The sequence below is a fragment of the Ostrinia nubilalis genome, chromosome 23, assembly GCF_963855985.1.
Source record: "Ostrinia nubilalis chromosome 23, ilOstNubi1.1, whole genome shotgun sequence".
Taxonomy (NCBI): Eukaryota; Metazoa; Arthropoda; class Insecta; order Lepidoptera; family Crambidae; genus Ostrinia; species Ostrinia nubilalis.
Genome location: NC_087110.1, coordinates 11,136,016 through 11,163,990, shown reverse-complemented (window position 1 = coordinate 11,163,990; position 27,975 = coordinate 11,136,016). Strand labels below are relative to the sequence as shown.

Sequence of the window (27,975 nt, the reverse complement as noted above, 5' to 3'; positions counted from 1 at the left end):
AAACAGTAACTTGAATAATATTTTTATTATGTACTACACGAGTTAAAATGAGGAATGTTCTTATTTACATAGCTTTTGCATTTCATTAACTCCAATATAATTATTTTATTGAACATTTATTTTACAGTTACCATCGGATTGATATACATTAAACTACTGTGTCGAACGCAACTAAATAATACTGGAAATAAATTACGTTGTGACGTTTACAAGAATTTCATTGTAAACAGTTTCAAGCAAAGCTTTTACACAGAGAATTATTGCGTTACAACTTCTATTCAATGGCATCTTATTTATTTATAAATAACATACATATAAACAGGACAAACTCCCATTTCAACAACCTGCTTCATAATATTTAACACACAAAATTAAAATGTCAAAAAAATCAAAATGTAGATTATTAAAACATCAAAAAATCTGTACATAGAAAAATATATTGGAAATATATAATATACGATTTTTTTTACAAGGGAACCAAGGGTTTGGTAAAATATAATTTGTGTTTACAATTTGATATTTGTGAAATAAAACAATATATTGTACAACGAAGATTGCAACTATTGCTTAGGGCCTCCGGCAGAGCTATGCGCAACCTGGTAACAAATATATACCTGAAATTAATAAAACAATCAATTTACACAACAGACAGGGAAAGATTTTTAACAAACACAGTTATCAGTAACGTTACTATACAGAGTGTTAGGTAAATGGGTATATGAGCCGACACTAGCCCATGTTAACATGGGCATATTTAAATGGTATGGTGAAATCAGAAAATTGATATCTTCATTTTAATTATTTTAATTTTCATACAAATCGGATTTTATAAAATTTATTTTGTATAAAAATTAAAAAAAAAAAAATGATGCTATCAAATTTCTGACTTCACCATACCATTTATATGCCCATGTTAACATGGGCTAGTGTCGGCTCATATACCCATTTACCTAACACCCTGTATAAAATCGCATGTTTCGTATTTGGTGTCAGCAAAGGAATGATGAAATCGAGTTTTAAATTATCTACAATAAATACAATTCTTGGTTTGTAAACAACCCACTCCGTGAAGCGCTATCGAAGTTCAAATTGCCACCAATAGAATAGAATATCTTTATTGATGTAATACACTGTAACATTTTATATTGAAAGTAACCGTTAGCGGTACGGCGTTATAACGTCACCATTACTCAAGCTAGGCCGCCTTCTCTATCATGTCGATATTGATCTTGTAGAACACATACGGGTAGATTTACCGATAACGTTACGCCGTTATAACGTTACCGTTACTCACCTAACAGTAATAGTCGCGTGCAGCCTAGGCCGCCTTCTCTATCATATTGATCTTGTAGAACACATACGGGTAGATTTACCGATAACGTTACTCCGTTATAACGTTACCGTTACTCACCTAACAGTAATAGTCGTTTACATAACAACATGCTACTTTGTTTAAGAGGACAGACTTATTAACCGATAACGTTACGGCGTTATAACGTTGCCGTTACTCACCTAACAGTAATAGTCGCGTGCAGCCTAGGCCGCCTTCTCTATCATGTCGATGTTGATCTTGTAGAACACGTACGGGTAGTATTCCGATTGGCCGAAGCCGAGCCCGGCCAGCTCTGCGCTCTGGAACAAATAATAATTAATTTATTAATTTTGTTGACAAAATAAAACTTATAAAGTTAAAGGCACTGGGTCTCTATCAGAAGGAACTCTAGGGGTGGAATCTCCATTGGCGTGGGTTAGCGGGCAAGGAGATAATATGTTGGATGGTTGACAATCACTTTCCCTACAATTTAACGTTCCACCAAACTCAATACGCTTTCAAAGATAACCTCGTAGCCGCTTGCTCACACTTGACATGACACAACTGACTGAAAGTTACCTTTTTCTGCGCATCAGTCGGGTGTTACGTTTAGGAATCACAAACCTTCCGCTCTACAGATTTATACAGATAACATAATATTAAGATTGGTACTATTAATCATCAATAATAATTTGCAGCATCTGTGTCCGGCGCCGGCAAAGTTATTAAAGACTAGTTATGGGATAAAGACTAGGAATGTAAAGTTTATAGACTGACGGATGCCTGAGATTAAAATTTGTAACCCTAGGATGCGCGCTATGATAAAATCTTATTGAGTCATTTTATCGAGTTAAGACGATAAGCTCATACGTTTGTCACGATACGATTTTATCGTAGCGCGAATTCTATCCTGGCTGGAAATTCGATCGATGCAATCGATGATTGTCAGTGTGCGTATCGCTTCGTTCGCGTCGTTTGCAGAACGACGTTCGCGATCGGGGAAACATCCTATTGCCCTAGGATGGTACACTACCGGCTGGGGGGTGATACACTGCAGGATAGGGTGGTACACTGCAGGCTAGGGTGGTACACTCCAGGCTAGGGTTGTACACTGCAGGCTAGGGTGGTGCACTGCAGGCTAGTGGTACTGTGGTACACTGCAGGCTAGGGTGGTACACCGCAGGCTAGGGTGGTACACTGCAGGCTAGGGTGGTACACAACAAGCTAAAGCCCGGTCTGTGAGCACGTAGAATTTTGTCCAATGACCCCAAGCTACCCATCACTCGCGCGTAATTATGTTGCTGTCGCGCTCGTTTTAATATAAAAAATAAAAATTCTACGTGCTCACAGACCAGACTATAGGGTGTACTTACGTCCTGCGCGCTGGAGCCGTGGTGCTGTGCGGAGTGGTCGAGGTGCGCGTAGAGTTTTTGCAGCACGTCGCGCAGTTTCTTGACTAGAGGCTAGGGTGGTACACTGCCGGCTAGGGTGGTACACTGCCGGCTAGGGTGGTACACCGCAGGCTAGGATGGTACACTATATTCTAGGGTGGTACACTCCAAGCTAGGGTGGTACACCGCAGGCTAGGGTGGTACACTGCAGCCTAGGGTAGGATGGTACACTACAGGCTAGGGTGTACTTACGTCCTGCGCACTGGATCCGTGGTGCTGTGCGGAGTGGTCCAGATGAGCGTAGAGTTGTTGCAGCACGTCGCGCAGTTTCTTCACGCTCTTGCGGGCGGGCACCAGCACTACGGCTTGGAAGTTTACGGGGAGGCCGTATCTGGAAGGTGTTATCAGGCCATGATTAAATTACTATGTTATAGTCAAACCTCGAAGCTCAGGCGCTCCTAGGTTTGACTAGTCAATCCTCAGGTCTGACTAGAAGTCTTAGTCAAAGCCCAAACATTTCGGCCTTTGACTGAATAATGTTAGTCAAACCTAGGAGAAACTAATTTGGTCAAACGTCGAAACTCAATTTAATGAAATCGGGGTTTGACTAGTCAAACCTCAATTAAGACATTTAACTAACTATACTTGATTCTGACATCGAAGTTATTGCATAGGCTTTACGGTCGGTTTTCTCGCGCACACGCAGCTAATCTTTAGGTACCTAAAGGTACCAGTAACTAAGCTTATTTACTGCGGTTGTTTGTCAGTGTTTCTAGAACGATCTTGAAATTACTATTTTTAGGGTTCTGTACCTTGAAGATTTAAGGGTAAAAACGGGAACCTATTACTATGACTTCGCTGTTTGTCTGTCCACACCATGAACCATTCCCAAAATATTTAGTTTTATATACACTTTAAAAATAAGTAAACGTTCAAGGGGGGCTCCTATACAGCAAGCGTCATTTTTTGTCGTTTTTTGCTCAATATTAATAACGTCAACAGGACAGGTGAACGCTTGAAATATTCACATTAGGTTTTCTATAATTGCTGCCGGCCTCTGTAACGCCGCGTCTACCTTTGACCGAGTCTATCAGTCGGTTCTAGGATTGACTAGGCAAAGCCCGAAACAGATTATTTTCATTTCGACGTTTGACTGAAGAGTTAGGAACTCCTAGGTTTGACTTAGTCAAAGGCCGAAATTGGAATTTATTTCGGGGTTGGCCCGAAAGCCTTGGTCAAACCTAGGATAGACCAGTCATTCCGCGAAGAGACTGCATATCGACCTTTGACTATGACAGCTATATTAACGGTTGAAACTGCTGACCAGTTTGGCTGCTTTCCACCGTGAAAGGAATAAATGCAGAAGGCAGGTGTCCGATTATCGATGAGAGACGTCGTAAAACTGCGCAACAAATCAACCAAACTGCAGCTATTCTAATTAAAATAGTCACCAGTTGAGCTAGTTTCCGACAAATACTCCGTTCTTTATCTATTTCATTTCGCTCATCCCTCGATGCGAGGAGTCTCTTGAAAATTGATATCTTGGTGGAAGGTAAGAACTACGCTTACGCTAAGGCGCATGCACAAATCGCATATTTTGGATAGTTTTAGTTGTAACTCACGTTTGAATACTTATCATTAGATAATCAACTACCCTTTTTTTATTTAGTTATAGTTTAGTTAAGTAGTTATTTGTTAACATTTAGTTGTATATATGTATATAATATTGTTAGATTTGAATGTGAAAGCTAATACAACAAATAAATAATAAGATTATTGTCCAGGACTACGATAGATATTAGAGATTAGTGATGAAACGGATAGTTGTTTGGCCGGATACCGGATATCCGGCCAGCTGCTAGGCCGGATAGCCGGATATCCGGCGGCCGGATAGTTGGCCCATTGTCTCGTTGCATGTCGTGACGAGTTTAGCGCCGCACAGGTGTTTCGAACGCGATCAGTGGGTCTATTAGTAGACTAGACTAGTCACTTTTCGAAAATCGAATTCATCCGAATAGAATGTCAGATTTTGCCACTTGTCTAGGGGGCAGATTAATTCGGGCGATTTTGATTGCCATCGTGAGTGTGTGATTGAATAGCGAAAATTTATTTGGCAATATTTTGACATTAACAGATATTTACCATTTATGTATTCGTCATTAGAGATAATAGCCCAGAAAAAGAAATTAGTTTTTTGAAAGGCCTTAATATGGCTTTTTTGTAACTTTTTGGACTTTTAATAAAAGCCGTCATTATTATAAGCCATTTTATTGATATTTATTTACCCCAAAGATTTAATGTATTTCATTTTATTAATAGGAAATTGTCGTAGTTTTTTAATATCCGGTATCCGGCCGGATAGTGAGTTACTATCCGGTATCCGGCCGGATAGTAAATTTAGGCCGGATATCCGGCCTACCGGATAGTTACCGGATATCCGTTTCATCTCTATTAGAGATACTCTTTAATGCAGACCACACAAAACATTTTAAAAAAATACAACGTCGAAATCATACAATTTTGTCATAATTTTATTAATAAAAAATAAATTAAAATATTATCGCCAGCAAGCGATATCTATGATCAAATTAATTGACTCACCTTAGCACCGATTCGACGAACACACGGAGGGCTTTGACGTGGATCCAGGCACAGAAGCATTCGGAGAAGTTCACCTTCAACCACCTCACCAGGGGACCCTGCGAAAAAACAAAAGGAATCATACAGGGCGTTCTTCTTCTTCTTTTCTCCAAGCCATTTCCTATTATTTGATCGGCTTTCTTAATTCTGCGGTTCCAGGACAGTTTGTCCTGGGTTGTCGAAACATTTGTTTGGGTTAGCTCTAAGTCTGTAGACCAACAGGTAGCCAGTAAGAGTCTCGTTAATATTCCAAGGGACCCTGAGAAAGAAACCGAGGGACCGAGAGAAATTAAAAGGCATTATACAGGGTGTCTCGTTATTATTATATTCTAAGGTTCGTTCGGTTTAACTGGCGTTCTGGACAAAGCCCCCCCCCCCCCAAAGGATTTCCACAACGACCGGTATTACATTGCCCGTATCCGGTAGTTTGAACTCTTCTGCCTCTTCAAAAGAATTAACATCTGGAATGTGACCCTTATTCTCAAGGTCATCATCAACAGCCCTTTACAGTCCACTGCTGGACTATGAGCCTCCTCCACTATAGCGGAGGGTTTTGCCATAATCTCCACGCTTGGCAGGCGGGTTGGAGATCGCAGTTTAAAAGATTGATGTTTTTCAGAGAGCGCTGCTGCCCATTCTCTGTTTGATGTGTAGTCCCTAAGTCGCCTCTTACGACACCCGCGGGAAGAGTAGGGGTTGGTGACAAATGTATTTTACTCTGCCGTCACCACACGGCTAATGTAAAGTGACCTTTATTCAACGAGAACTCGCGAACGCCGAACTTGCGCTTGCGAGCGTGCTCGCGAACGACGAACTTACGCTCGCGAGCGCGCAGCTTCAACTCTTACAATTAATACTAGCATCTAGATAGGAATATGGCCTCTACACCTCTAGATAATAAGATTGTAAACACTCATGAACTGCTTCGTCAACACCTAGATTGTACGTAACCTTTATTCAACGAGGACGAACGACGAACTTACGCTTGCGAGCGTGCAGATTGAACTCTTCTGCTCATCAAAAGAAGTACCATCTGAAAATTGACCTTTCTTCTCTAGATATAAGGTTGAACACTCACAAACTGCTTCTTCTTGTCAGTGACGAGCTTGATGATCTCGATCTTACGAGAACTCGCGAACGACGAACTTGCGCTCGCGAGCGTGCTCGCGAACGATGAACTTACGCTCGCGAGCGTGCAGCTTCAACTCTTTCAAGTAATTCTAGCGTATAGATAGGAATGTAGCCTTTTTACCCCTAGATATAAGGTTGAACACTCACGAACTGCTTCTTCTTGTCAGTAACGAGCTTGGTGATCTCGATCTTAAGAGAACTCGCGAACGACAAACTTACGCTCGCGAGCGTGCTCGCGAACGATGAATTTACGCTCGCGAGCTTCTAGATAGGAATGTAGCCTTTATACCCCTAGATATAAGGTTGGAGACTTACGAACTGCTTCTTCTTGTCAGTAACGAGTTTGGTGATCTCATTCTTGCCTGCAGCGAGGTCAGCCTCGTTGTACGAGAACTCGCGAACGACGAACTTGCGCTCGCGAGCGTGCTCGCGAACGATGAACTTACGCTCGCGAGCGCGCAGCTTGAACAGCTTGAACAGCTTGAAGTAGCCTTTACGCCTCTAGAAATAAGGTTGAACACTCACGAATTGCTTCTTCTTGTCAGTGACGAGCTTGGTGATCTCGTTCTTGCCTGCAGCTAGGTCAGCCTCGTTGTACGAGAACTCGCGAACGACGAACTTGCGCTCGCGAGCGTGCTCGCGAACGATGAACTTACGCTCGCGAGCGCGCAGCTTGAACAGCTTGAAGTAGCCTTTACGCCCCTAGATATAAGGTTGAACACTCACGAACTGCTTCTTCTTGTCAGTAACGAGCTTGGTGATCTCGTTCTTGCCTGCAGCTAGGTAAGCCTCATTGTACGAGAACTCGCGAACGACGCACTTGCGCTCGCGAGCGTGCTCGCGAACGAACTTACGCTCGCGAGCGCGCAGCTTGAACAGCTTGAAGTAGCCTTTACGCCTCTAGAAATAAGGTTGGATACTTACGAACTGCTTCTTCTTGTCAGTAACGAGCTTGGTGATCTCGTTCTTGCCTGCAGCGAGGTCGGCCTCGTTGTACGAGAACTCGCGAACAACGAACTTGCGCTCGCGAGCGTGCAGCTTGAACTCTTCGACGACCTGTAAAAGAATAATATAACATTAAAGTTTGATTATCACGAGTTCACTTAAAGATCAGAAAATATAAAACAACTAGAGCCACTTAAATTAAATAAGAAGAATTAATTTATGTATTCACCTTCTTAAAACAAAACAGGAAGCAACAAGCAAAAAATGGGGACATTTCCCATCATCTTTGGGGGTAGCCCAGTGGAGAAAAAAGGAGAATTTTCGCGTCATCTTCCACTGGTTGTACTACGGGAGAGGATGCCTCAAAAAACCAGATGCAGTTTTCCACAAAATTAAAAAATTGTGTGACTCGCACAAAACATAAATATTTGGGACAAAATGTTTTTTTGCACTCAGCGATATAATACTGAAACGTAGAACGCCAAAACGAAGTTATGTGAGTTTTCAGATTATTATTAACTCATTCTCAAAATTGTTAACCCCTTATATGACTGGAATTTTTTAAGTTACTTAGTAACATACCATTTTGCAAAATGACTAGACAATAAAATTCAAGAAAAAAATATGTGTAGGTAGTTGTTGCAATTCCCGTGTGTTACATGTGTGGTGGCTCGCTAGTCGTTACTGATCGTTGTTCAAAAGTTTTGATACACATTACACTATCGTTATGTGCATGTACACGTACACACAAGTAAAGCTCACTCGCCTTCGTGAGTTGCAAGAACTATAATAATTATATAGGGTGGAATTTTGTAATGCCACCTGGAGGGAAAGTACGCTTAATACTGTAGATAGAAAATTTTACTGAAAGAAAACATTCCTTTATTTTTGAAAAGAAAGAGAAAGAACTACATTCAAAGATTTTCGAAAATTTTTCGTAAATTCACTACCATACCATACAATTTTCTGTATATTAATTAAAATAATAGATTTCATGGTTTTCCTATCATTTGATTTATCAAGTTTGTTAGAGAGATTTCATCCTTATACTTAACCCTACGATCGATGCAATAAAAATACAGGGTGTAATTTTTGACATATACAGTCGTGGTCAACTAATTAGGGACGTTACATGACTAAAACACAAGACCGTCTCTCCAGTCCGAAAAAAAAAATCTTCACGAGGCTTTGTAGCTTGTGCCTATTAATAACAAGTAATTTGGCTAGTATTCTAAATATTTAAAGGCCAGAAAAGAAACTAGCTAGTTGCGATCAATATTTTTAAAATAAATAAATCATTGCCACCTACACATTTATTGACCTAGGGATGGACAACTAATTAGGGACACGTAACACTTTCACTGTAAATGTAAATAAATTGGAAATTATTTAAGTGTTTATTACATAAAAAGTGTTCATTAATAAATATAGAATACAAAACAAAATCATCAAACGTATTTTTATAACCAATATGGTTGGTTTTGTTGGTTATAACCATTTGACATCGGCGCGGCATGGATGCAATCAAATCTTTACAGGTTTCTAAAGAAATGTTATTCCAAACACCATGAAATGCCACAAAAAGCTGATTTTTAGTGCCAGTACGTTGAGCTGCAACTTTTTCCTTCGTTTCATACCATAAGCTCTATAGGGCTTAAGTCTGAGTTGTTTTCGGGCCAATCTAGTACCGTCACTGACTGTTGCGCTAGGAACGATTAAACAGAGTACGCGGTATGTTTTGGGTCGTTATCGTGTTGAAATGTTCATGAGACTGGTAAGACTTCTTCAGCATACGATAGCATCGTTTTCTCCAATATTTATTTGTATTGGAATTGCTCAAGTTTAACTTCAGTTCTTTTTATAGGTTACACTCTATGTCTAGAAAAACAGCCCCAGATTTTTATATTGCCGCCTGTATGTTTCACCTGCTTCTTCGTTTACTTTGGTATCATTTCGGACTTTACAGGTCGTCGCACGTATTGTCTGTCATCGGATGAAATAAGATTTATATTGGTCTCATCAGAAAACAGCCCATTTATCCATTGAGCAAAAGCCTAATGTCCATACTTTCTTGCAAACGCCAATTTTGCTTCTTTGTGTTCCATCTTCAGTAGTGGAACTTTTCGAGGAACTCTTCCTACAAGATTTGCCTCCACCAGTCGCCTTCTGACGGTCCTCGCAGATACTCCAGCAGTCGGTTCTGGTCCAAAAATCTCGCTCTTGATCAGAACGAAACCCTTAAAGGGGTCTCTCTTTGCGAGAGTGACCATTCTGCGATCATCTTATGGGGTTGTTTTTATTGGCCTCTTCCTTCTAGGCATACTTTCTGTGGTTTCATGATTTTGAAATAAGCCACTGCATCGTAGATTCATGTTTTTGGAACATTTCAGATGATCTGCAATTTACCGGTATGGCCATCCACACTGATAAAGATTGATTATAACTTAGCGCATTGTTGCTTTTCTTTCAGCCCATTACCTTTAATAATTTGATGAGTTTTTAACTCGCAAGATAAGAATATCGCTTTTCAAATTGACGCCGAAATTACAAATGAACAGAATAAAAGTTATTACTTTTCATTTTTTTTAATTTAGAAGTAAAAACTTAAGCGTCCCTAATTAGGTGGCCAGACCGTCCGTACCATAATTACCGATTCATGTGATTTGATTAAGATTTTTTAGTAAGTTAGTAAGTTTTTTTTTTGTTGTTATTGTATTCTGTTAAAAAGTACTTGATAGTCAATTATGTTTACAAAGTAACAGTCAGTAATATCGAATGAAGCTCACAATAATAGGATATGAACACTTAGTATTGCTTAGTATTCTATCTGTCCCTAATTAGTTGACCACGACTGTATATTTTAGTTGGTTCGATTCCCGAGTGTGGCAATAAAATTTTAGGAAATCTTTGAATGCAGTTCATTTTTTTTTTCAAAAATAAAGAAATGTTTTCTTTGAGAAAAAAATTCTATCTACAATAATAAAAGTACTTTCCCTCCACCCTGTATACCTTCTTGAAGAGCGTGACGGTGAACAGGCCATAGTCGTTGTCCTGGTAGATGAGCTGCGTGGAGCGCGGCACGATCATATCCGTGATCTTTTCATAGTTGGCGTTCCAGTCGTTGAACATCGACCTATGGCGGACAAAGGGTTAAATCAAAATTAAAATCAAAATCAAAATTCGTTTATACGTGGAACATAGGTAAATAACATATTACAGGTGTTAAAAATTAAGTCGGTATCACTATGTTTGGCCCAAGGTCGGCGTACAAATTTATAGCCCGACCAGGAACATAAAAACCCTCGCCATGTTGCGGAAAACTAATGGTACTAATTTCTTTTAATGGCAACAGTAACTGAAAACTTCATTGACATGTCACCTTGCATGTCAGTCTGTTGCTGTCAAAGTGTAAACAAACTTTATTTTAAATGTGCGCAATTGATTTTGTGAATTAAATTGCTAAAATCTTTTTATAGTCGTGAAAGAAAAGTGGTTCACAATGTGTTAAAGTATTTGTCGAAGAGAAGTAAGGGTTCGGATAATATTTTCATTGAATAATGTTTCCGACAAAGGTTGTCAAATTGACTGACATGTTTATCGCATAGTACAGTCCACTATGAAAATTAACTGTGGTTTGTTTCAACTACCTATTTTAAAAAAAATTGTCACTTTTTAAGTGTTGAATTTTATGGAATTGGGAAAGAAGTACCGAGTTTGAAGCGTTCATGAGCAAACATTGCAGTTGAATATTCAAGTTCTGAATTTGATTATTGATGATTAATAAAATAAATCCTACTAGCTCGATTGATGATTTCATTTAATTTATTTAAACCAGGTTACCTATAATAATATTTTTTCGTTAATTTAGGAAAATATCAAATTAGCCCGTAATCCTGAATCCTGATACATAAAGTTAGCCTATTAATTTAACACAGGTACGACTGTACTCAGTGTTGCACTATCAAATGCAATTGACGCGCCTCTATGCCAGGGTTTTTATGTTCCTGGTCAGGCTATACATAACATCATTGGCAAAGGGCTCTCATTAAGGTTTTTTTTGTCAGTTTTGATTTATTTCTAGCTTCAAGTTTTCTCAAGTCCGCGTGAGGTCTCACCTCAATCAAATGACACACAAAACAATATAAAATTGCGTTCTCAATTTTCTGACAACATAATATCGCGATTTTAATTTGCTGAAAGTATAATATCCTACTGCCTACATGGTCCTACAGGGCCCATAATGGTCTAATTTTAAGTACATACCTAATGGATGCAATAAAATGTTGAGTATTGAGTATCGCGATATTTTGCAACGACAATTTGCCAACAATTTAGTTTAAAATATAATTTTACTTATCTGTAAAATTTAATTAAGTTTTTAGGGCTGAATTGTCTGTCTTGAAATAAAATGTAAATAAAATACCCAATTTGACTGGTGGGGTTCCTCGTTTAAGATAAACTGATGTTGTCCACGAATGGACACTCTTTTATAAATACTTCTTTACGCTATGTTTTTTATGGATTTTCGATGTTCACTTTTTTATTATTGCTGTCAACTTGGGAAAATAGACGGAATACGTTGCTGAAAACTGTATTTTATTGATACGAAAGAATTAGAATAGTTAGTTCGATTAACGATTCGATGATCGGATAAGCAAGTTCAATTTCAAACTATTTTCGACCTTAACACAAAACCATAAAGTTCAAAAGCACTCACTTGGGCACGATGACGAGCAGCGTGGTCAGGTACTCGCTGTCAAGGATGAAGTGCTCCTTCTTCACCAGGTCCGCCAGGTTGCGAGTCAGCAAGCTGCCACTGCAATAGAGAATAGACTTTATTTATTGCCTGTGGCTTAGAGTATAAAGTGAAAGTAAAAATAGTCAGCCACGTTGTGGATCGGCAGAACGGCGTCTTTCCGTTCTATACATAGCCAGAACGCAAGGGTGTGAAACTAATCGAGTATAGTTTGGAGATGACTTTTTTTACTAAGCTCCTCCAAACTATACACGACCAGTACGCATATGCTGCGTACTGCTCGCGTATACTTTGTAGTGACTTAGGTCAATTATCGCCAGTACGCATACGGACTAATCATGTATGTATTGTAATAAGTGCGTGATTACAATTTATACGCGAGTAGTTGCATGCTAGTCATTTTGTCTTATTGACCTCTCTTTCTATTACTTAATAATTCATATCTGCGTGTCTACTTTAAACATTGAATCATCTTTCGACACGTGCCATTGTTTTGATAAAGGATTTTTTGGTGTTTCTCATTCTGCCATAGAAAAGATATTTTTTTTGGGGCTGATATTTAATTTTCACCAATTCTCGAATAACTCTTAAATTAAGAATTATGTAGGTATGGAAATATGTCAAAATGATTTTGTTCTTGAGATAAAAGTTAATAAATAAAATAAATAATAAATAAATATCCTTAATTCCTTAGACATTTTACACTGCGCTTCTAGTCCCAAACTAAGCAAAGCTTGTACTATGGGTACTAGACAACGGATATAAATAAACATACATACTTAAATACTTTTTTTTTGTAAATACATACTTACTATACATAGAAAACACCCAGTCCAATACAAACAAATATGTTCATGCACACAAATGTTTGTACTGTGCGGGAATCGAACCCGCTACCTCCGGAATAGTAGTCCGTTTCGAACCACTACACCAAACGGCCGATATTGAAATGCATACCCCCTATTTCTTTTCGTACTACTCAGACATACTTAAATACAAAATTTCATCTTCCTACGTCAACATTAACCCGTGCCGACCGAGCTCTGAAGATTTTGAAAAATGCTGGTTTTACCCCTTTTATTAAGTAGCTAAATCAATTAAAATATTTAATTTTTATAAAATATTTATAAAAAGAAGATAACATTACAGATCAGACAATATATTTTACTTTTGAGGGACCCATTTTACATTCTGGATACAGATTTCCATGCTCCTGAATATTGGCCTGATTTTTGCTACACTGTGCGAAGCAAAAAAAACTTTTGCTCTTCCTTTGCAGTGATCAAATCATAAAAATCTTGCATAAGCTTTATAGCTCTTTCAGCTGTATCATTAACTACCCTTAAATACAGCACTTTTTTGCCTTTAAATACGCAACATCTATAATTCATATAGAAATGTGTTTCAGGGGGAAATTATTATCAATTTCCAATCGAGAAAATAAATTTATACTCTTGACAGACACAAAACCACTCAATGGTTTTCCAGCAACAATAAATAAGGCAGTATTATTATCAATTCATTAAAAACAGGATAAAAAAATTAGTACAAAGTCCTATTTACCATAGAAATAATCATACCTTCTTCAGATGGAATGTATCTCTTCCCAGAATCATACACACTCTCTCTTTGTACTTTTACTACAATATTGACAGTGTTTGTTCATTACCTTCATCATCAAAGAGTGATAAAACGGCAATTTCTTCTGATATGAAGTACCAAAGATGTTGACTAAACTTGCTGAGGGCTGCCTTGGAAATCAATTTGTCAACACTCTCATATACCTTTTGGAAAGTGGATGTCAAGAGTTCCTTAAGGCTTTCCTAAGAGCTGGTAAGCTGGTCGTGATGTCCTTGCGTTTGTATAGAATCTTGCGTAGTAAGAGATAACGATAAACCTCCGAAACATATTTGCTCTATTTTTTATTTATTTAATTTTCTTTGTCTTGCACTGTCTACTTTCTTAACTAACTTTTTGTCTACACCTTAACACTCTGGATGCCTTGGTTTTATTTGTTTTTGTTAAAATATTTTATTTCTTTTTAAATCCTCCTCACCGCGGCGCTTATAAATCTTGATTTTTTTTAAATATTTTTTCTTGCAACTCCCTCCAAGCATGGTGAAGATACACAAGTTTTTTAACACAGTTAGGCTCTAGTAGGATTTATAGCTTTTCCCAAAATATAATACACTCCCGAATGATGAGATTAGAGCTTTCAATAACATTTAATTAACTTCGCAAAATATGTTAAAAAATACTGCAAAAACTTGACGATTAACGGTAACTTTGTGCCTATTATTTGATAAAACGTCCCCGACTAAGAAAATACTTTTTTTATTGCTTCTTAATTCCACAGCCATCTTCTAAATGTCAAACAATAGGTGTTAATCACGAGATTAATTGAGAACAAAATAAATGACAAACACCGCGAATACGCACCGCTACTGCCGCGCAACATGTTTCGATGCAAGTCGGCACGGGTTATCGTACTCCAAATAAGGTAAAAATTTATTTCCGAGTGTTTTAGAGGCAAACAAACAAAACTAAGACCTATGCGTTACAAATTTAAAACTTTGAAAAATAAGGGACACCCTACTATACATCCATTAATTAATCAATTTGTAAATAGATTCCAACAAATAAAGGATACACGTCACACTCGCACCGTGCTAATTTTGGGACACCCTGTATTACTACTTACGTTTGTTTCTTTTCCAGGTTCTGCAAGTTGCCCTTGAGTGCGTTGTAGGCGGACGACTTGACCTTCAGATCCGCGTCGATCTGACCCAGCTGTGGACATATGAGTTTAACATTAAAGACAAAGCCCATAGCAGACTTATCAACTCGAAAAGAGTTCAACATTCAACACCGTATCCCCTTTCGCGCGCTGTTAATCGCGAGGCGAGGCGTTTACGTTACGGTGCGGATAAGTGTGCGTTGCAGTATGGATTTTCATACAAAGAATACTGACCGCCTCGAGTTGATACGGTTACGATCCCTTTCTGGGTTGATAAATGTGCGATGTCCTTAACATGGTCGTAAATGAAAATTAAACATATACAATATTACTAATCAATTTTATAATAGCCGATTATAGACTAGCTGACCCAGCGAACTTCGTACCGCCTATGTTCATCAGAAATAATGTAGGATTCTAATGCTGAAAGAATTTTTCAAATCGATCCAGTAGTTTCGGAGCCTATCCAACACAAAACAATCAATCTTTTTTTCTCGTTATAATATTAGTGTAGATATAATTATAGCTTTTCCATAGTAAACCCGCCTCTTTTGTGTAGTAAGGGCTGGGTCAAGGTCAACATTTGTGATGCCCAGGCATAGGCATTTTATTTCGTGTGTTAAGGGCAGTTTGAAGGTCAATGCGGTTCACTTGGCATAACTTTTTCCCGTACTCTGTAATTGTGAATACGTTAAAAACCAGTGGATTTCTATCAACATACAGTATTAAAGAACCAGAGTAAACTTTATAGCTCGTAAAACTGATGGTTAGGGCAGAAAAATTCTCAAGTGGCGTTGTTGCCACTCCGGACCGGAAAACCTAGTGTTAGGCCTTAGAATCGATGGACTGACGATTTAAATGTAGTATCAACCTTTTCTAACACTTCAACTGTATATGCCGTATATGTATACAGGCAGTAATAACTGTATAATGTATATTTCATGTCACCGTGAAATTGTGAACTCCATCATTCATATATTTTATAATATAACTCGTGAGATCTCCGAGTTAGATTTATTGTTATTGTCGGAATTGACAATTTTACGGTGACATATACACGCTATATTATATTAAGTACCTGTTTACTGATGATGTCAGCGATGTTACGGAGGCTCTGCTTGATGGGGTACTTGGCCATATCCCACTGGAAGCGAGTTAGGTACGTGGGCAGGTCACCTGGAAAGTTACACAATATACATTTAGAATAACTGCAATATAGTTTCAATATTGTTTGTATACAGAACAAGGTCAATATTGTATACAGTTCATTTTCTATGTAGTAAATTATTATTTACATAAGTAAAAGGGTATTTTTATTTTAGACTGGAATTCAAAACATATTACTTTTGAGTTTTGATTTTTAAAATGTATATTTAGAGATAGAATAAGTAATTATAATAATTATTAGATTTTACAATATTGACCTCGTATTTATAACTGAAAAGACATTTATGTCCCACATTCATCATAAAATAACGTTGGCATATTTAGGAAATTATTTAAAAAAAAAAACAAACAAAACACGTCAATTTTAAATCTAAAAAGTTTTAGGTGAAACATAAAATAAGTGCTACAACTAAAACAAAAAAAAAGTTATAAAAAACTAAATCTAAAGAAAGGACTAGCATCAAATGTGCAATAACATACAACATATTAACAGTCATAGCGTTTGTCAAACTTAAAATAAAATAACATGCAACATCGATTCTCATGCATATAAAATCATGCAATCATTGATACTATGACAAATTACACAATACTATCTATCTAACGTCAATGCAAAGCAGATATACATGGCAAAATGACTTTTGTTTGCAGTCTTTTTCTATTACCTTTACTGTAAAAAGAAACGAGAAAGGAATTGGGAGTTGTTTACAAACATTTTAAAACTCGGATTACTTATTTGTCTAGGTAAAACATTTTTATATACTGCTTTTAACTGAAATTACATTTTATTACATCAAACACATGAAAGAAATGTTAATAACATAAACAAAAGTGTGAATTGTAATATATTCACGAACATATTTTTATAGTTTGTTGATTCTTGATCCATAAAATATTAAAGAGTATCCGGTAAGAGTATAGAGTAGCTGGTTAAAATCAAACACCCAAGAATATCAAGGCCACAGAATCACAGAACGTCATTGTTATAAATTAAGATTTATTATTAGTCGTAAACAATAACTCATTTTGACCTAGAAAGATTCCACCAATAACTGTTCGAAAATAAATATTATACTCGCCATAAAACCGTTTTAAGTCGTGAAAATATTAAATAAAATACATACATATTACAGAAACAGAAAACACAACGACAATATTGAAAAAAAAAAAAAATCAAAACAAAGCAAAATAAAAAATAACTTAAGCTACGTTGAAATAACATTTATAAGACAAGCGGCGACGGCATTCTTCAGGAAACTTTTTTGTATATAATTAAGAAATATTGTATATTACAAGTCTTAAAAGTGGTAAAATGTTTCTCGGAATGCCTCCTCAGGTTAACTACACATTTCAGTAGCTGTATACTTATAAGCTCTTGCAGACAGGGTGTGGTAAGACGTATTCGGTGGGTTATTAGCTGTGACAACAAGAGCGTCACCCTAAACTTTTGTGTTACATTGTATTTTAAGCAAAAATTCAGGATGGCGCTACCAATTTTACTCATACGGCCAGCGCCACCTGCTTAGTTATCATTTTAATCTCCTAGAGCTAAAAAAAAGTATAAAATGTTTAACAATGTCTTCCTAATTCAATTTACAACTATCTATGCCAGCTCATAAGTCAGGCGATCACTCGCTGACGTTTCTGGACATTCTCAAATGTTGACTCGAGATGATTAGTGTTCGCAATCACTGCCTCACGTAATAACTAGTCAAATTAAATGCAGGCAGCGCTGTACGTAATCGGGATATACAAGCCTACCGATTTTTACAGGTCCTAATTTTAAACTGCATTTGAGGTTTTAGCTGTCTTTAGATGCAGCGGTAATCGCGCGGTTCCAGAGTAGTTCTCATACGTGTGTATTGATGTTTGATGCAATACATCCAGAGATGATGAGAGTGGGTTGAATGAAACCGTATGTAGCTGGTGGCTGTCAAGTTCCCAAGATTGATTGCCGAATTCCTGTGACTTTTTATACTTAATTATGCTTGTGTTACGAGTGGATTCACCACAATAGTCCAGCGGCGGCGGTGTTTGAACCAGCATTCCTCGGATCTCAAGTCAGCTAGTCAGATACCTACACCGTTCGGCTATTGTCGTTCGTATGGTAGTCGAACAATACGCAACTGCTCAGGGAATGCACGATCAACGCAGCATCCAAAAACGTCAACCTCAAAAGCGATTCAACGTCAGAGTTACGGGTGAGTTTGGCCTAAACCTTGGGTGAGGACGTGGTGGTGTCTTTCTTCCTCGTCCTCTTCGTCCCAGCGGGGCGAGCAGCGTCCGCTGGAGGGCTGCGAGGGCTGGGAAGCCTCGCACTCTGAGTGCTCCCGGTGCTCGCACGGCCAACAGCCGTGGTGTTCCGAAAACGCCGAGTCACAGACGGGCGACGTCGGCGTGGGGGGCGGCTCCCCTCCCCCCGGGTCGGCGTACGAGTCGATGCCTAGATCCGGCAGATTTTGTCTGACATATAGTTAACAACACTCCAGTGTCCGTGATCTCCAGTATTTTATTTCTATATCCTCATAAAACTTCATAAATAATGATCCCGGTTTATGAGTTATGCTATTTAAATCACGCCAGAACAGGGCGTTTCGAAATATTGTAAACCATCAATCCTGCTTTAACTTCTCGACTTTATAGACCGTTAACGCCTCACGTTATAATAAATTGGGGCAAATAAAATAGGATAATAATAGTACAGGACAGGAGCAAATCAACAAAAATAAAAATCCATGTTATTGTGAAGAACCAAAATATAAAAAAGATAATAATATAAGAATAAAAAGCGCTATGCATAGACAACATTTTAAAAGCTTGTATGGCTAAGCTATGAATGTCTTGTGAGGCAGTGATTGCGATTTATCTATGGTATGGATATACACTCGCGAGCAAAACTATGGAATCACTTACATGAAGTTGTTTCCACGCGAACTTGTGTACTAACGAATTTGTTAGTAACAAAAAAAGTGGCACCATTTTAAAGAACAAACTTTTATCTTTAAATTGATACCAAATTCATTTAAATCACACCAGTATTTAAAAAGATATCCCGGCTGATGTGAAGAAGTAACGAAAAAGACATGTATGAACTGTTTGATACGTCGCGAGTTGCGGCCTATTTACCCCCTATAAAAGCACGCGTTTTTAGATTTTTGCTTTCACACGTTGATTCATACACATCTCCGCTTCTTTTGACACTTTACCTGGGATTCTACACCTTCAGAAGCAGCACAAATCGTTGCACTATTGCAAGAAAGGCTCAGCCAGCGGGCTGTCGCACGTCAGCGCCACATAAGCCAGTCCTGGGTTTCGAAAGTTTCAAGACGCTTTCGGGAGACTAGTGGCTTTATCCCGAGACCAAGTTCTGAACAGCGCCGGTGCACATCGCAGAGGGAAGACCGTTTTTTCATGTCAACCTCTCTATGAAATCGTCATTTGACTGGAATCGATGTCCATCAAGAGCTCAGAAATGTTCGTAAGATAGCTGTTAGCAAGTGGACAGTTCGTCTAAGATATAAGCAATAGAATTTGACTCCAAAAAGGCCTGCCACAGGCTCGAAACTGACGGCAGGTCACCGATAAGCACCCTTTCAATTTGCTCGTACACATCTCGATTGGAAGGCGAGTAATGGAGGCGAGTTCTGTTCTCCGATGAATGCAAACTGTGTTTGCAGGGCAGCAATCGAAGAGGTCGGGTTTATAGGCGGCCTGAGGAGCGATTTGTGCAGTGCTGGTTCGCTGAAACAGTGGCTTATGGGGGTGGCTTGCTCGACTTAACATCGAGATGTGTACGAGCAAATTGAAAGCGTGCTTATCGGTGTCCTGCCGTCAGTTTCGAGCCTGTGGCAGGCCTTTTTGGAGTTAAATTCTATTGCTTATGTCTTAGACAAACTGTCTACTCGCTAACAGCTATCCTACGAACATTTCTGAGCTCTTACTGGACGTCGATTCCAGTCAAATGACGATTTCATAGAGAGGTTGACATGAAAAAACGGTCTTCCCTCTGCGATGTGCGCCGGCGCTGTTCAGAACTTAGTCTCGGGATAAAGCCACCAGTCTCCCGAAAGCGTCTTAAAACTTTTGAAACCCAGGACTGGCTTATGTGGCGCTGACGTGCGACAGCCCGCTGGCTGAGCCCTTCTTGCAATAGTGCAACGATTTGTGCTGCTTCTGAAGGTGTAGAATCCCAGGTAAAGTGTCAAAAGAAGCGGAGATGTGTATGAATCAACGTGTGAAAGCAAAAATCCGAAAACGCGTGCTTTTATAGGCGGTAAATAGGCCGCAAATCGCGACGTATCAAACAGTTCATACATGTCTTTTTCGTTACTTCTCCACATCAGCCGGGATATCTTTTTAAATACTGGTGTGATTTAAATGAATTTGGTATCAATTTAAAGATAAAAGTTTAATCTTTAAAATGGTGCCACTTTTTTTGTTCCTAACAAATTCGTTAGTACACAAGATCGCGTGAAAACAACTTCATGTAAGTGATTCCATACTTTTGCTCCCGAGTGTATAACGATAATATAATCTTAACTTATCAGTTATCTGCGACACAAAAATACAGCTGATCTAACATGAACTTGGATACATAGACGTGACCTTAACGCTACAGTATACATTTGTTTTAATACTTGATATTATGCAACACCTTTTAATATTAAGATAAGTCGCTTTTTCATATTTTCATGGCCAGGAACTATAACTATAGAAAATACAATGCAAAATCGCAACATTCCTTTAAAATTATGATAAAGCATTTTTGATGAAAAGGCGACTTTTGCATATTAATGCAACTATTATCAATTAACACTTAGTATTTGTGAGACACGTACTACGGATAAACTTTGATTTATCTTTACGATTGTATCTAAAATAACGCAATAAAATAAGAAAAAGAAAATTATATAAAATTTTGTTTTGGATTTTCTTTCTTTCTTCCGAATATCCAAAATATTTGATCGTTTTAAATAAATAGAAATGTTGTAACATCAATAAGTAATAGAAGTAGAATAAACATTTGAATTACGTTTAACGTAATTTAATTAACAAAACGCTAAATTATTATGATAAATAACTATGTGCATTAAAATCAATTGGGATGTACCTAAGCTAAGGGTAACATTATCAAATTGGTATTATATTTATTGGTATGGTATTTCTTTAAATATTACAATTAGAATTGTAGAAAAAAGAATAATAATTAATGTATTTTTTTTAAAGAATCTAGTAAATTAGAAACTCAGAAATCAATTGAACATATTTATGGCGATTGTCAATTACATTTTCAAAAGCGTAAACATAATAAAAAATGCAAATAAAAACATTAATTATATTTATAATACACAAATGATTTTAAACTATCTTTGATGTAGTTTATAACTTATAAATATAATATACATCTATAATATATACAACATTATATTATACATAATTTGCATATTCACTGCACCGCGAAAGCACCAACGGAAGCTCGCACGATTACATATACCTCGAAGCTTTACATATACTAGAAATATTACTCACATCCGAAAAATTTTTTCCACTTTTCAGACACTGAAATGCAATCCCAAATTCTAACATTCTCAGGCATGAAGTGTTAAAATCTAAATACCAGAACGAGATATTATAATAATTAAATCCAAAAGAGTAAAAAAATACTAGAAATTCTAATAAAAAGCGACGATTTCGAAATATCTATTGCTTTTCATAATCAAAAAAAGTATAAAACGATCGATTAAAACCAATTTTCTTCGAAACTTTTTCCCATTCCGTTCCTTTAAATAAATTAATTAATGACGATGGCGAATATGTTTAAAAAAACGTAGAAATCAACGAATATAAAAACAAACGATACCGCGAGCCACCAGTCTGCTTGTGACCACGGATGTCGAAACATAGCCGAAATGTCAAGCTGTAAGTTCTCATGTACTTCATAAAATGTCGCGTTGAGACCCGGTTTTTTTTTAATCCATAATGAGGAAGCTCTTGGCCTGTATCTCACTTGATGGTAAGTGACGATCAGGCCGAAGGTGGAAGAGCTTCACTCGGAATCCTCAACTTTTACTTAATTTCAAACGTAGAGTTCAGTCCGAGGAATCTACAATATTTTTTTGCGTACTGCAAACCTCTTGACTCCCACGACGATATACCGGATCAATAGTGACTGTTACAACACATAAATATACTGTTTGTACAAAATATACATTCCATAACAACTATATACATTTCACACAATATTCAGATGCAGTGTGCGGAGGTTCAAGATAGTCTCACGTAAATGAACCTCGAGTAAAACAATAAATAATAAAAAAATCAATCGTACAAACACTGTCCACTTAACATTCTTAGCCTCAGCTTTTAAGTTACATCATGTTGAAGTTAAGAAATATTAGAATATTCAACGAATCTTTTAATGTAATAAAATATTTCTGTAGATATACAAATTCAAGTAAGCTACTATATTGTATAATACACTTAGTCTAAGATCCCGCTATACAACGACCTTCACCGAGATGCTTATTTGATGAAACATATTTTATATTTAATTTAACATGTCAATAATTATATTGCTTAAGGGTTGCCTAATAAATTTCAGTCCAGGATATGATTAATTAATCATTAAAAAAAATTTTTTTTTTAAATATTTCATCGGTTTGACTTTTAAACAAACTCCATACCAATCGAAAGTATGAAGCCCATAGAATATGCAAACGTTAGGTTGCCTATTCTTTTCCAGTCATAACTCTCGGGTTGCCAGGTTTAAACAGGTAAATTGATAGAGCATTTTGCACCGGTCTGATAATTTAATCAAATTTAAATGAAAATAAAGATTATTTTAATTATGAACACGGTGGTATAGGGTTGCCTGCGAAAAATCAGTCCTGAATGACGGTTGTCGAATTTTGTAAAGTGAAATTAAAACTGAAAGGTGACATTTTTCGAGTAGTTGGCAACATTTGGGAAAGACGAGTTGTATGAGGCGTTTGTGTGTCTTGTCAAGAGGTATCGCTTGGGTGAAGAAATTTCTCCAGTGTTGCCATGCTTTGGGAGATTTGGTCCAAAAATGTCGAAAGTGGAAATAACGACTTCCGGTCAAAAATTTGGATGACGCCTCCTGCAAAAGGGTCGTGCAAATGATATTTGACCATTTTTATCTCGATCACCTGGCAACACTGGCAGCTAAGGGGAAAAGTATTTTTTTTCGACATGGGTGTCTTTAAAGTTAAGGACGGACAGAAGGAGATATGGCAGAAAAAATCCAAAAATGGGGTTTGGTCGGTTATACGACCCAGATTATGGGAAAAATCCGAAAATTCAGAACATCAAGATGGTGACCGAGTGAGCGGTCATTTTGTAAAAAGTTTCAGATTTCTGACTTTTCAAATGCATTTTTTGGGCAGTTGGCAACATTTGGGAAAGTCGATTTGTACAGAGCGATTACGTAGTTTGCTGAGGAGTATCGTTTGGAAAAACAACATTTTGCAGTGTTGCCATACTTATTGCATTTTTCGCTTAATCTAGACCATTTTCCGCGCCAAAACCCATTTTTACTTTTTTTCTAACTTAAACCAATCCCGTGAAACAATTCCTTAAAACCACCCAAGTCCCAAAATTTTGTGGCCCCGTAACTGCCAGTGTTGCCAGGTAATCGAGATAAAAATAGTCAAATGTCATGTTTGACCTATTTGCAGGAGGCGTCATCCAAATTTTGGACCAAAAGTCGTTATTTCCATTTTTTACATGTTTTGACCAAATCTTTCAAAGTATGGCAACACTGGAAAATGTTGTTTTTCCAAACGATACTCCTTAGCAAACTACGTAATCGCTCTATACAACTCGACTTTCCCAAATGTTGCCAACTGCCCAAAAAATGCATTTGAAAAATCAGAAATCTGAAACTTTTTACAAAATGACCGCTCACTCGGTCGCCATCTTAATTTTCTGAATTTTCGGATTTTTCCCATAATCTGGGTCGTATAACCGACCAAACCCCATTTTTGGATTTTTTCTGCCATATCTCCTTCTGTCCGTCCTTAACTTTAAAGACGCCCATGTCGAAAAAAAATACTTTTCCCCGTAGCTGCCAGTGTTGCCAGGTGATCGAGATGAAAATGGTCAAATATCATTTGCACGACCCTTTTGCAGGAGGCGTCATCCAAATTTTTGACCGGAAGTCGTTATTTCCACTTTCGACATTTTTGGACCAAATCTCCCAAAGCATGGCAACACTGGAGAAATTTCTTCACCCAAGCGATACCTCTTGACAAGACACACAAACGCCTCATACAACTCGTCTTTCCCAAATGTTGCCAACTACTCGAAAAATGTCACCTTTCAGTTTTAATTTCACTTTACAAAATTCGACAACCGTCATTCAGGACTGATTTTTCGCAGGCAACCCTATACCACCGTGTTCATAATTAAATAATCTTTATTTTCATTTAAATTTGATTAAATTATCAGACCGGTGCAAAATGCTCTATCAATTTACCTGTTTAAACCTGGCAACCCGAGAGTTATGACTGGAAAAGAATAGGCAACCTAACGTTTGCATATTCTATGGGCTTCATACTTTCGATTGGTATGGAGTTTGTTTAATAGTCAAACCGATGAAATATGTAAAAAAAAATCTAGTTTCAATGATTAATTAATCATATTCTGGACTGAAATTTATTAGGCAACCCTTATGCAATATAATTATTGACATGTTACATTGAATATAAAATATGTTTCATCAAATAAGCATCTCGGTGAAGGTCGTTGTATAGCGGGATCTTATACTAACTGATTTAGTGAAACAATAGTTAGCTCAGTGCATATTAATATGTTGATGGAGTGAAACGAGTATGAAATTAATACTCGAAAACTAAAATATTGTATTGATAAAATGTTCTCAATAACTACTGCAATAGTCTAATTTCAAACAACATAATATACTATGACTTTTTCAAATATTAAATAATTTTACACTAAAGATTCGTTGATATTATCTGTGTAATATACATTTATTTACATTAAATAGAGTGCTTTAAATGTAATAAAAAGGAGAAATGTATTGTGTTAATGTGTGACATGTTTTACAAATATATAAAAAATATATAACTTTTAGTTGTGCAATAATAGTTGTTTGATTGCAAATAATATAAAATACACAAAATAAAACTGACTATTCGATACGCATGATAGTCAGAGTGGAGAAATTAACAAACATGCAAATTATATGAAGAAAACAAAAAAGAAAATAACAAAAAAATAGGTAGAATGAAAATAAATAAAGACATAATTCAGTAACCACCGAAACTTAGCAATACATGCTTAGATCTTTCGCACTACTCTGTGCTTTTAATTGTTTCATATTTCTACTTCACTTTAATCTTTTCTAGTATTAAAATTAGTTTTCCATGCTAGCAACATCATAGGCCGTAGCTTATTTCTCGTCTATATTTCCCAAACATGCTATCTTATTTTAAATCTAAATTCCAATTCGTCTCTCATGCAAAACAATTTTTAAATTATCAATTTAGAAAAATAAAATCTATCAGTTTTATCTGTGACATCTATTTGTTTAATTCCTTATTTATTTAGATTTAAATGGCACTAAACACTACAGTTTGCTGACGATGGGAGAAAATGTGTAAATTAGAAGTTTTATTGAGTCGTAAAGAAACGTAAAATGTTTAGAGCCATGTAAAAAGTGTTAACACGAATGAATGGAGTGGGACTTACTGTTGTTTGCCATCAAGTTTTCATGGAGCTTGTCGCGCTGATCTTCAAGTACCTGATGACAAATAATCATTCATAAAACACAAATCTCAAAATGTTATAAAACTTTTTATGAATGAAAAATTAACAGAATCTTAGTATCAGACATCAGTGTTATTTGTGCAATAGGTATGCATGTTACATAGCTTCTTCAGAACTGTGTTTAAATCAAATTCACTGGCATGGATCCAAATAAAGGTTGTAGTTCTTCTTTGTAAGACAACTCAAATTATCTAATACACAAAAAGTACTGCACTTTTGCATAGGGGATTGTAATTATGTAACAGGGTAATAAAATTTCTTCTGGCATTCTTGAATATAGTGTAAATATTGTATTATTTTGGAATATAGTGTCATTTAAGAATTTTGTTATTATTACAATAAGTTGTTTGCACAAAACAAAATACTTTAAGATGAAAATAAAGTATTTGAGACTTACCTCACCGAGGTACTGAGCCACCTTCCTCGTGACACCTTCAACAAAGGTGTCGAGCTTACCCAGATCATCGGACAACCCGACCAACTGATCCAGAGTTCCGACCTGTAAATGAAAAGTGTTGACGTTTAATTCAATAGTCTATGGATGCAGAAACATTTCATTTTTTTAATTCTTCAATACATTTAATATATTACGTTCAGTTATTTAATTTTATTATTGAATGAAAATAAATGCATTATCAAACCTAAAATAAATTTTTAAATAAACCAAATAATTTTGCATACTCTCAATGCACATATTTTTGTAATTTGGTTACCATTTAATCATTATTTGTTGAATATAATTTATTTACATTTAAAATATTTGAATTATCTACAATGATAGACTTGGAGTGATGCACTAAAACAACAATTTACTATGTCATTAATCATAATTTGGCATTATGACAAATACTGTTGTATGTTTGTATTATTTTAATTGTTGTGTTGGTATCATCCTTAATTAACACACCAAATTAATGAATGTGTAACTAGATAACATTATCAATATGATCACAACTTCTGAAATAAAAATAGAAACGGTAGTAATATTTTCACATGTAATAAACTTTAAAACTTGATTTAGATATGGCAATGTTTATAATATTAATTTTATAATTACAGGTAACACAATGAAGGACTGATTTATTACAGAAATGGACTATTATATCATATTTGCTAGGTCTTAGATAGATATTCATCTATTACTAATATTATAAAGAGGAAAGATTTGTAGGTTTGTAACAAGTAAACTCTTCATAATAAATAGAAGGTGTATTTTAAAAGATCCAAGATAAATAGGTTGAAATGAAGAAGCCACATACCTTCAGGTCAGGAATAGGGAATTTGTAGTTGACACTAAGGTTGCCAGATTTGGTGGCATTGTTCAGGGTGTCCCATGTTTGCTGGCACGTCTTGTCGCCTGGCGCACTGATTACCCAGTACTCCGACATTTTCACCACTGAAAAAACAACATACACCAGTCAAAATCAATGCAGTACAGTCCCGGCTTATAATCAAGAGAATTAAGTTATCACCATCACCGCCACATCTCTATTTACGCCACAACTAAACACCATGGGACGAAAAATCGATTATGCAGCTCCAAAACTCATGTCTTTGGCGCACGGGAACCAAGAACGGTGTGATGTTTCCAGCTCTAATTATGACTAGCGGGGGAGGACTATGAATCAATACCTAGCCAAGGCGGTCGGCGCCCGCTTGGCGGTCAGACTTCCCGGCGCCCGACTCCTATTATCCCATGATTACACCCCAAACCACCCCACAGTACGTCCGTCATCGTAACTTTGACACTTTCCTGTCCCGCGCAAAAGCCCTACGCGGACTTATCGTTAACACCACACGGACAAACAATCCACGGTACTCACCTAGAACTTAAAGTATAATGCTGTTTAACAATAAATATTCGAAACAGCAAATAATTTGGCGAAATCACAAGACAATTCGGGACTAGCCCTTCAGCGCCATGAAAATTCACGTGATGCGGTGCTGCCACCTACAACGACTGATCAGACAGCTGATTTACGTCAATTGTCTATGAATGGCTATGGCAGGAATTTTTAAAATATTCAAAATAGTTTGAAAGTTCCTGGATTTCTGAGAAAAAGTCATGTGCTACGTTATTTTAATT

The 27,975-nt window shown here is 36.9% G+C and overlaps 2 protein-coding genes across 2 annotated transcripts in view; both read right to left on the bottom strand.

Moving 5' to 3' along the window:
- On the bottom strand, positions 1–27,864 carry LOC135083412 (V-type proton ATPase subunit C). The gene is made up of 13 exons (XM_063978152.1): positions 27,713–27,864; positions 27,149–27,285; positions 26,287–26,388; positions 25,812–25,863; positions 15,991–16,088; positions 14,877–14,965; positions 12,137–12,235; positions 10,429–10,552; positions 7,399–7,530; positions 5,305–5,402; positions 2,956–3,094; positions 1,513–1,632; positions 1–614 (listed from the first exon to the last, which is right to left on the bottom strand). Exons 2-12 carry the CDS (start codon positions 27,275–27,277, stop codon positions 1,537–1,539), a joined length of 1,158 nt encoding a protein of 385 aa, XP_063834222.1. The 5' UTR covers positions 27,278–27,285; positions 27,713–27,864; the 3' UTR covers positions 1–614; positions 1,513–1,536.
- The window catches only part of LOC135083408 (ATP synthase subunit gamma, mitochondrial), an 89,425-nt gene that overhangs the window by 8,209 nt on the left and 53,241 nt on the right, over positions 1–27,975 (bottom strand). The gene's annotated exons all lie outside the window — the stretch shown is intronic.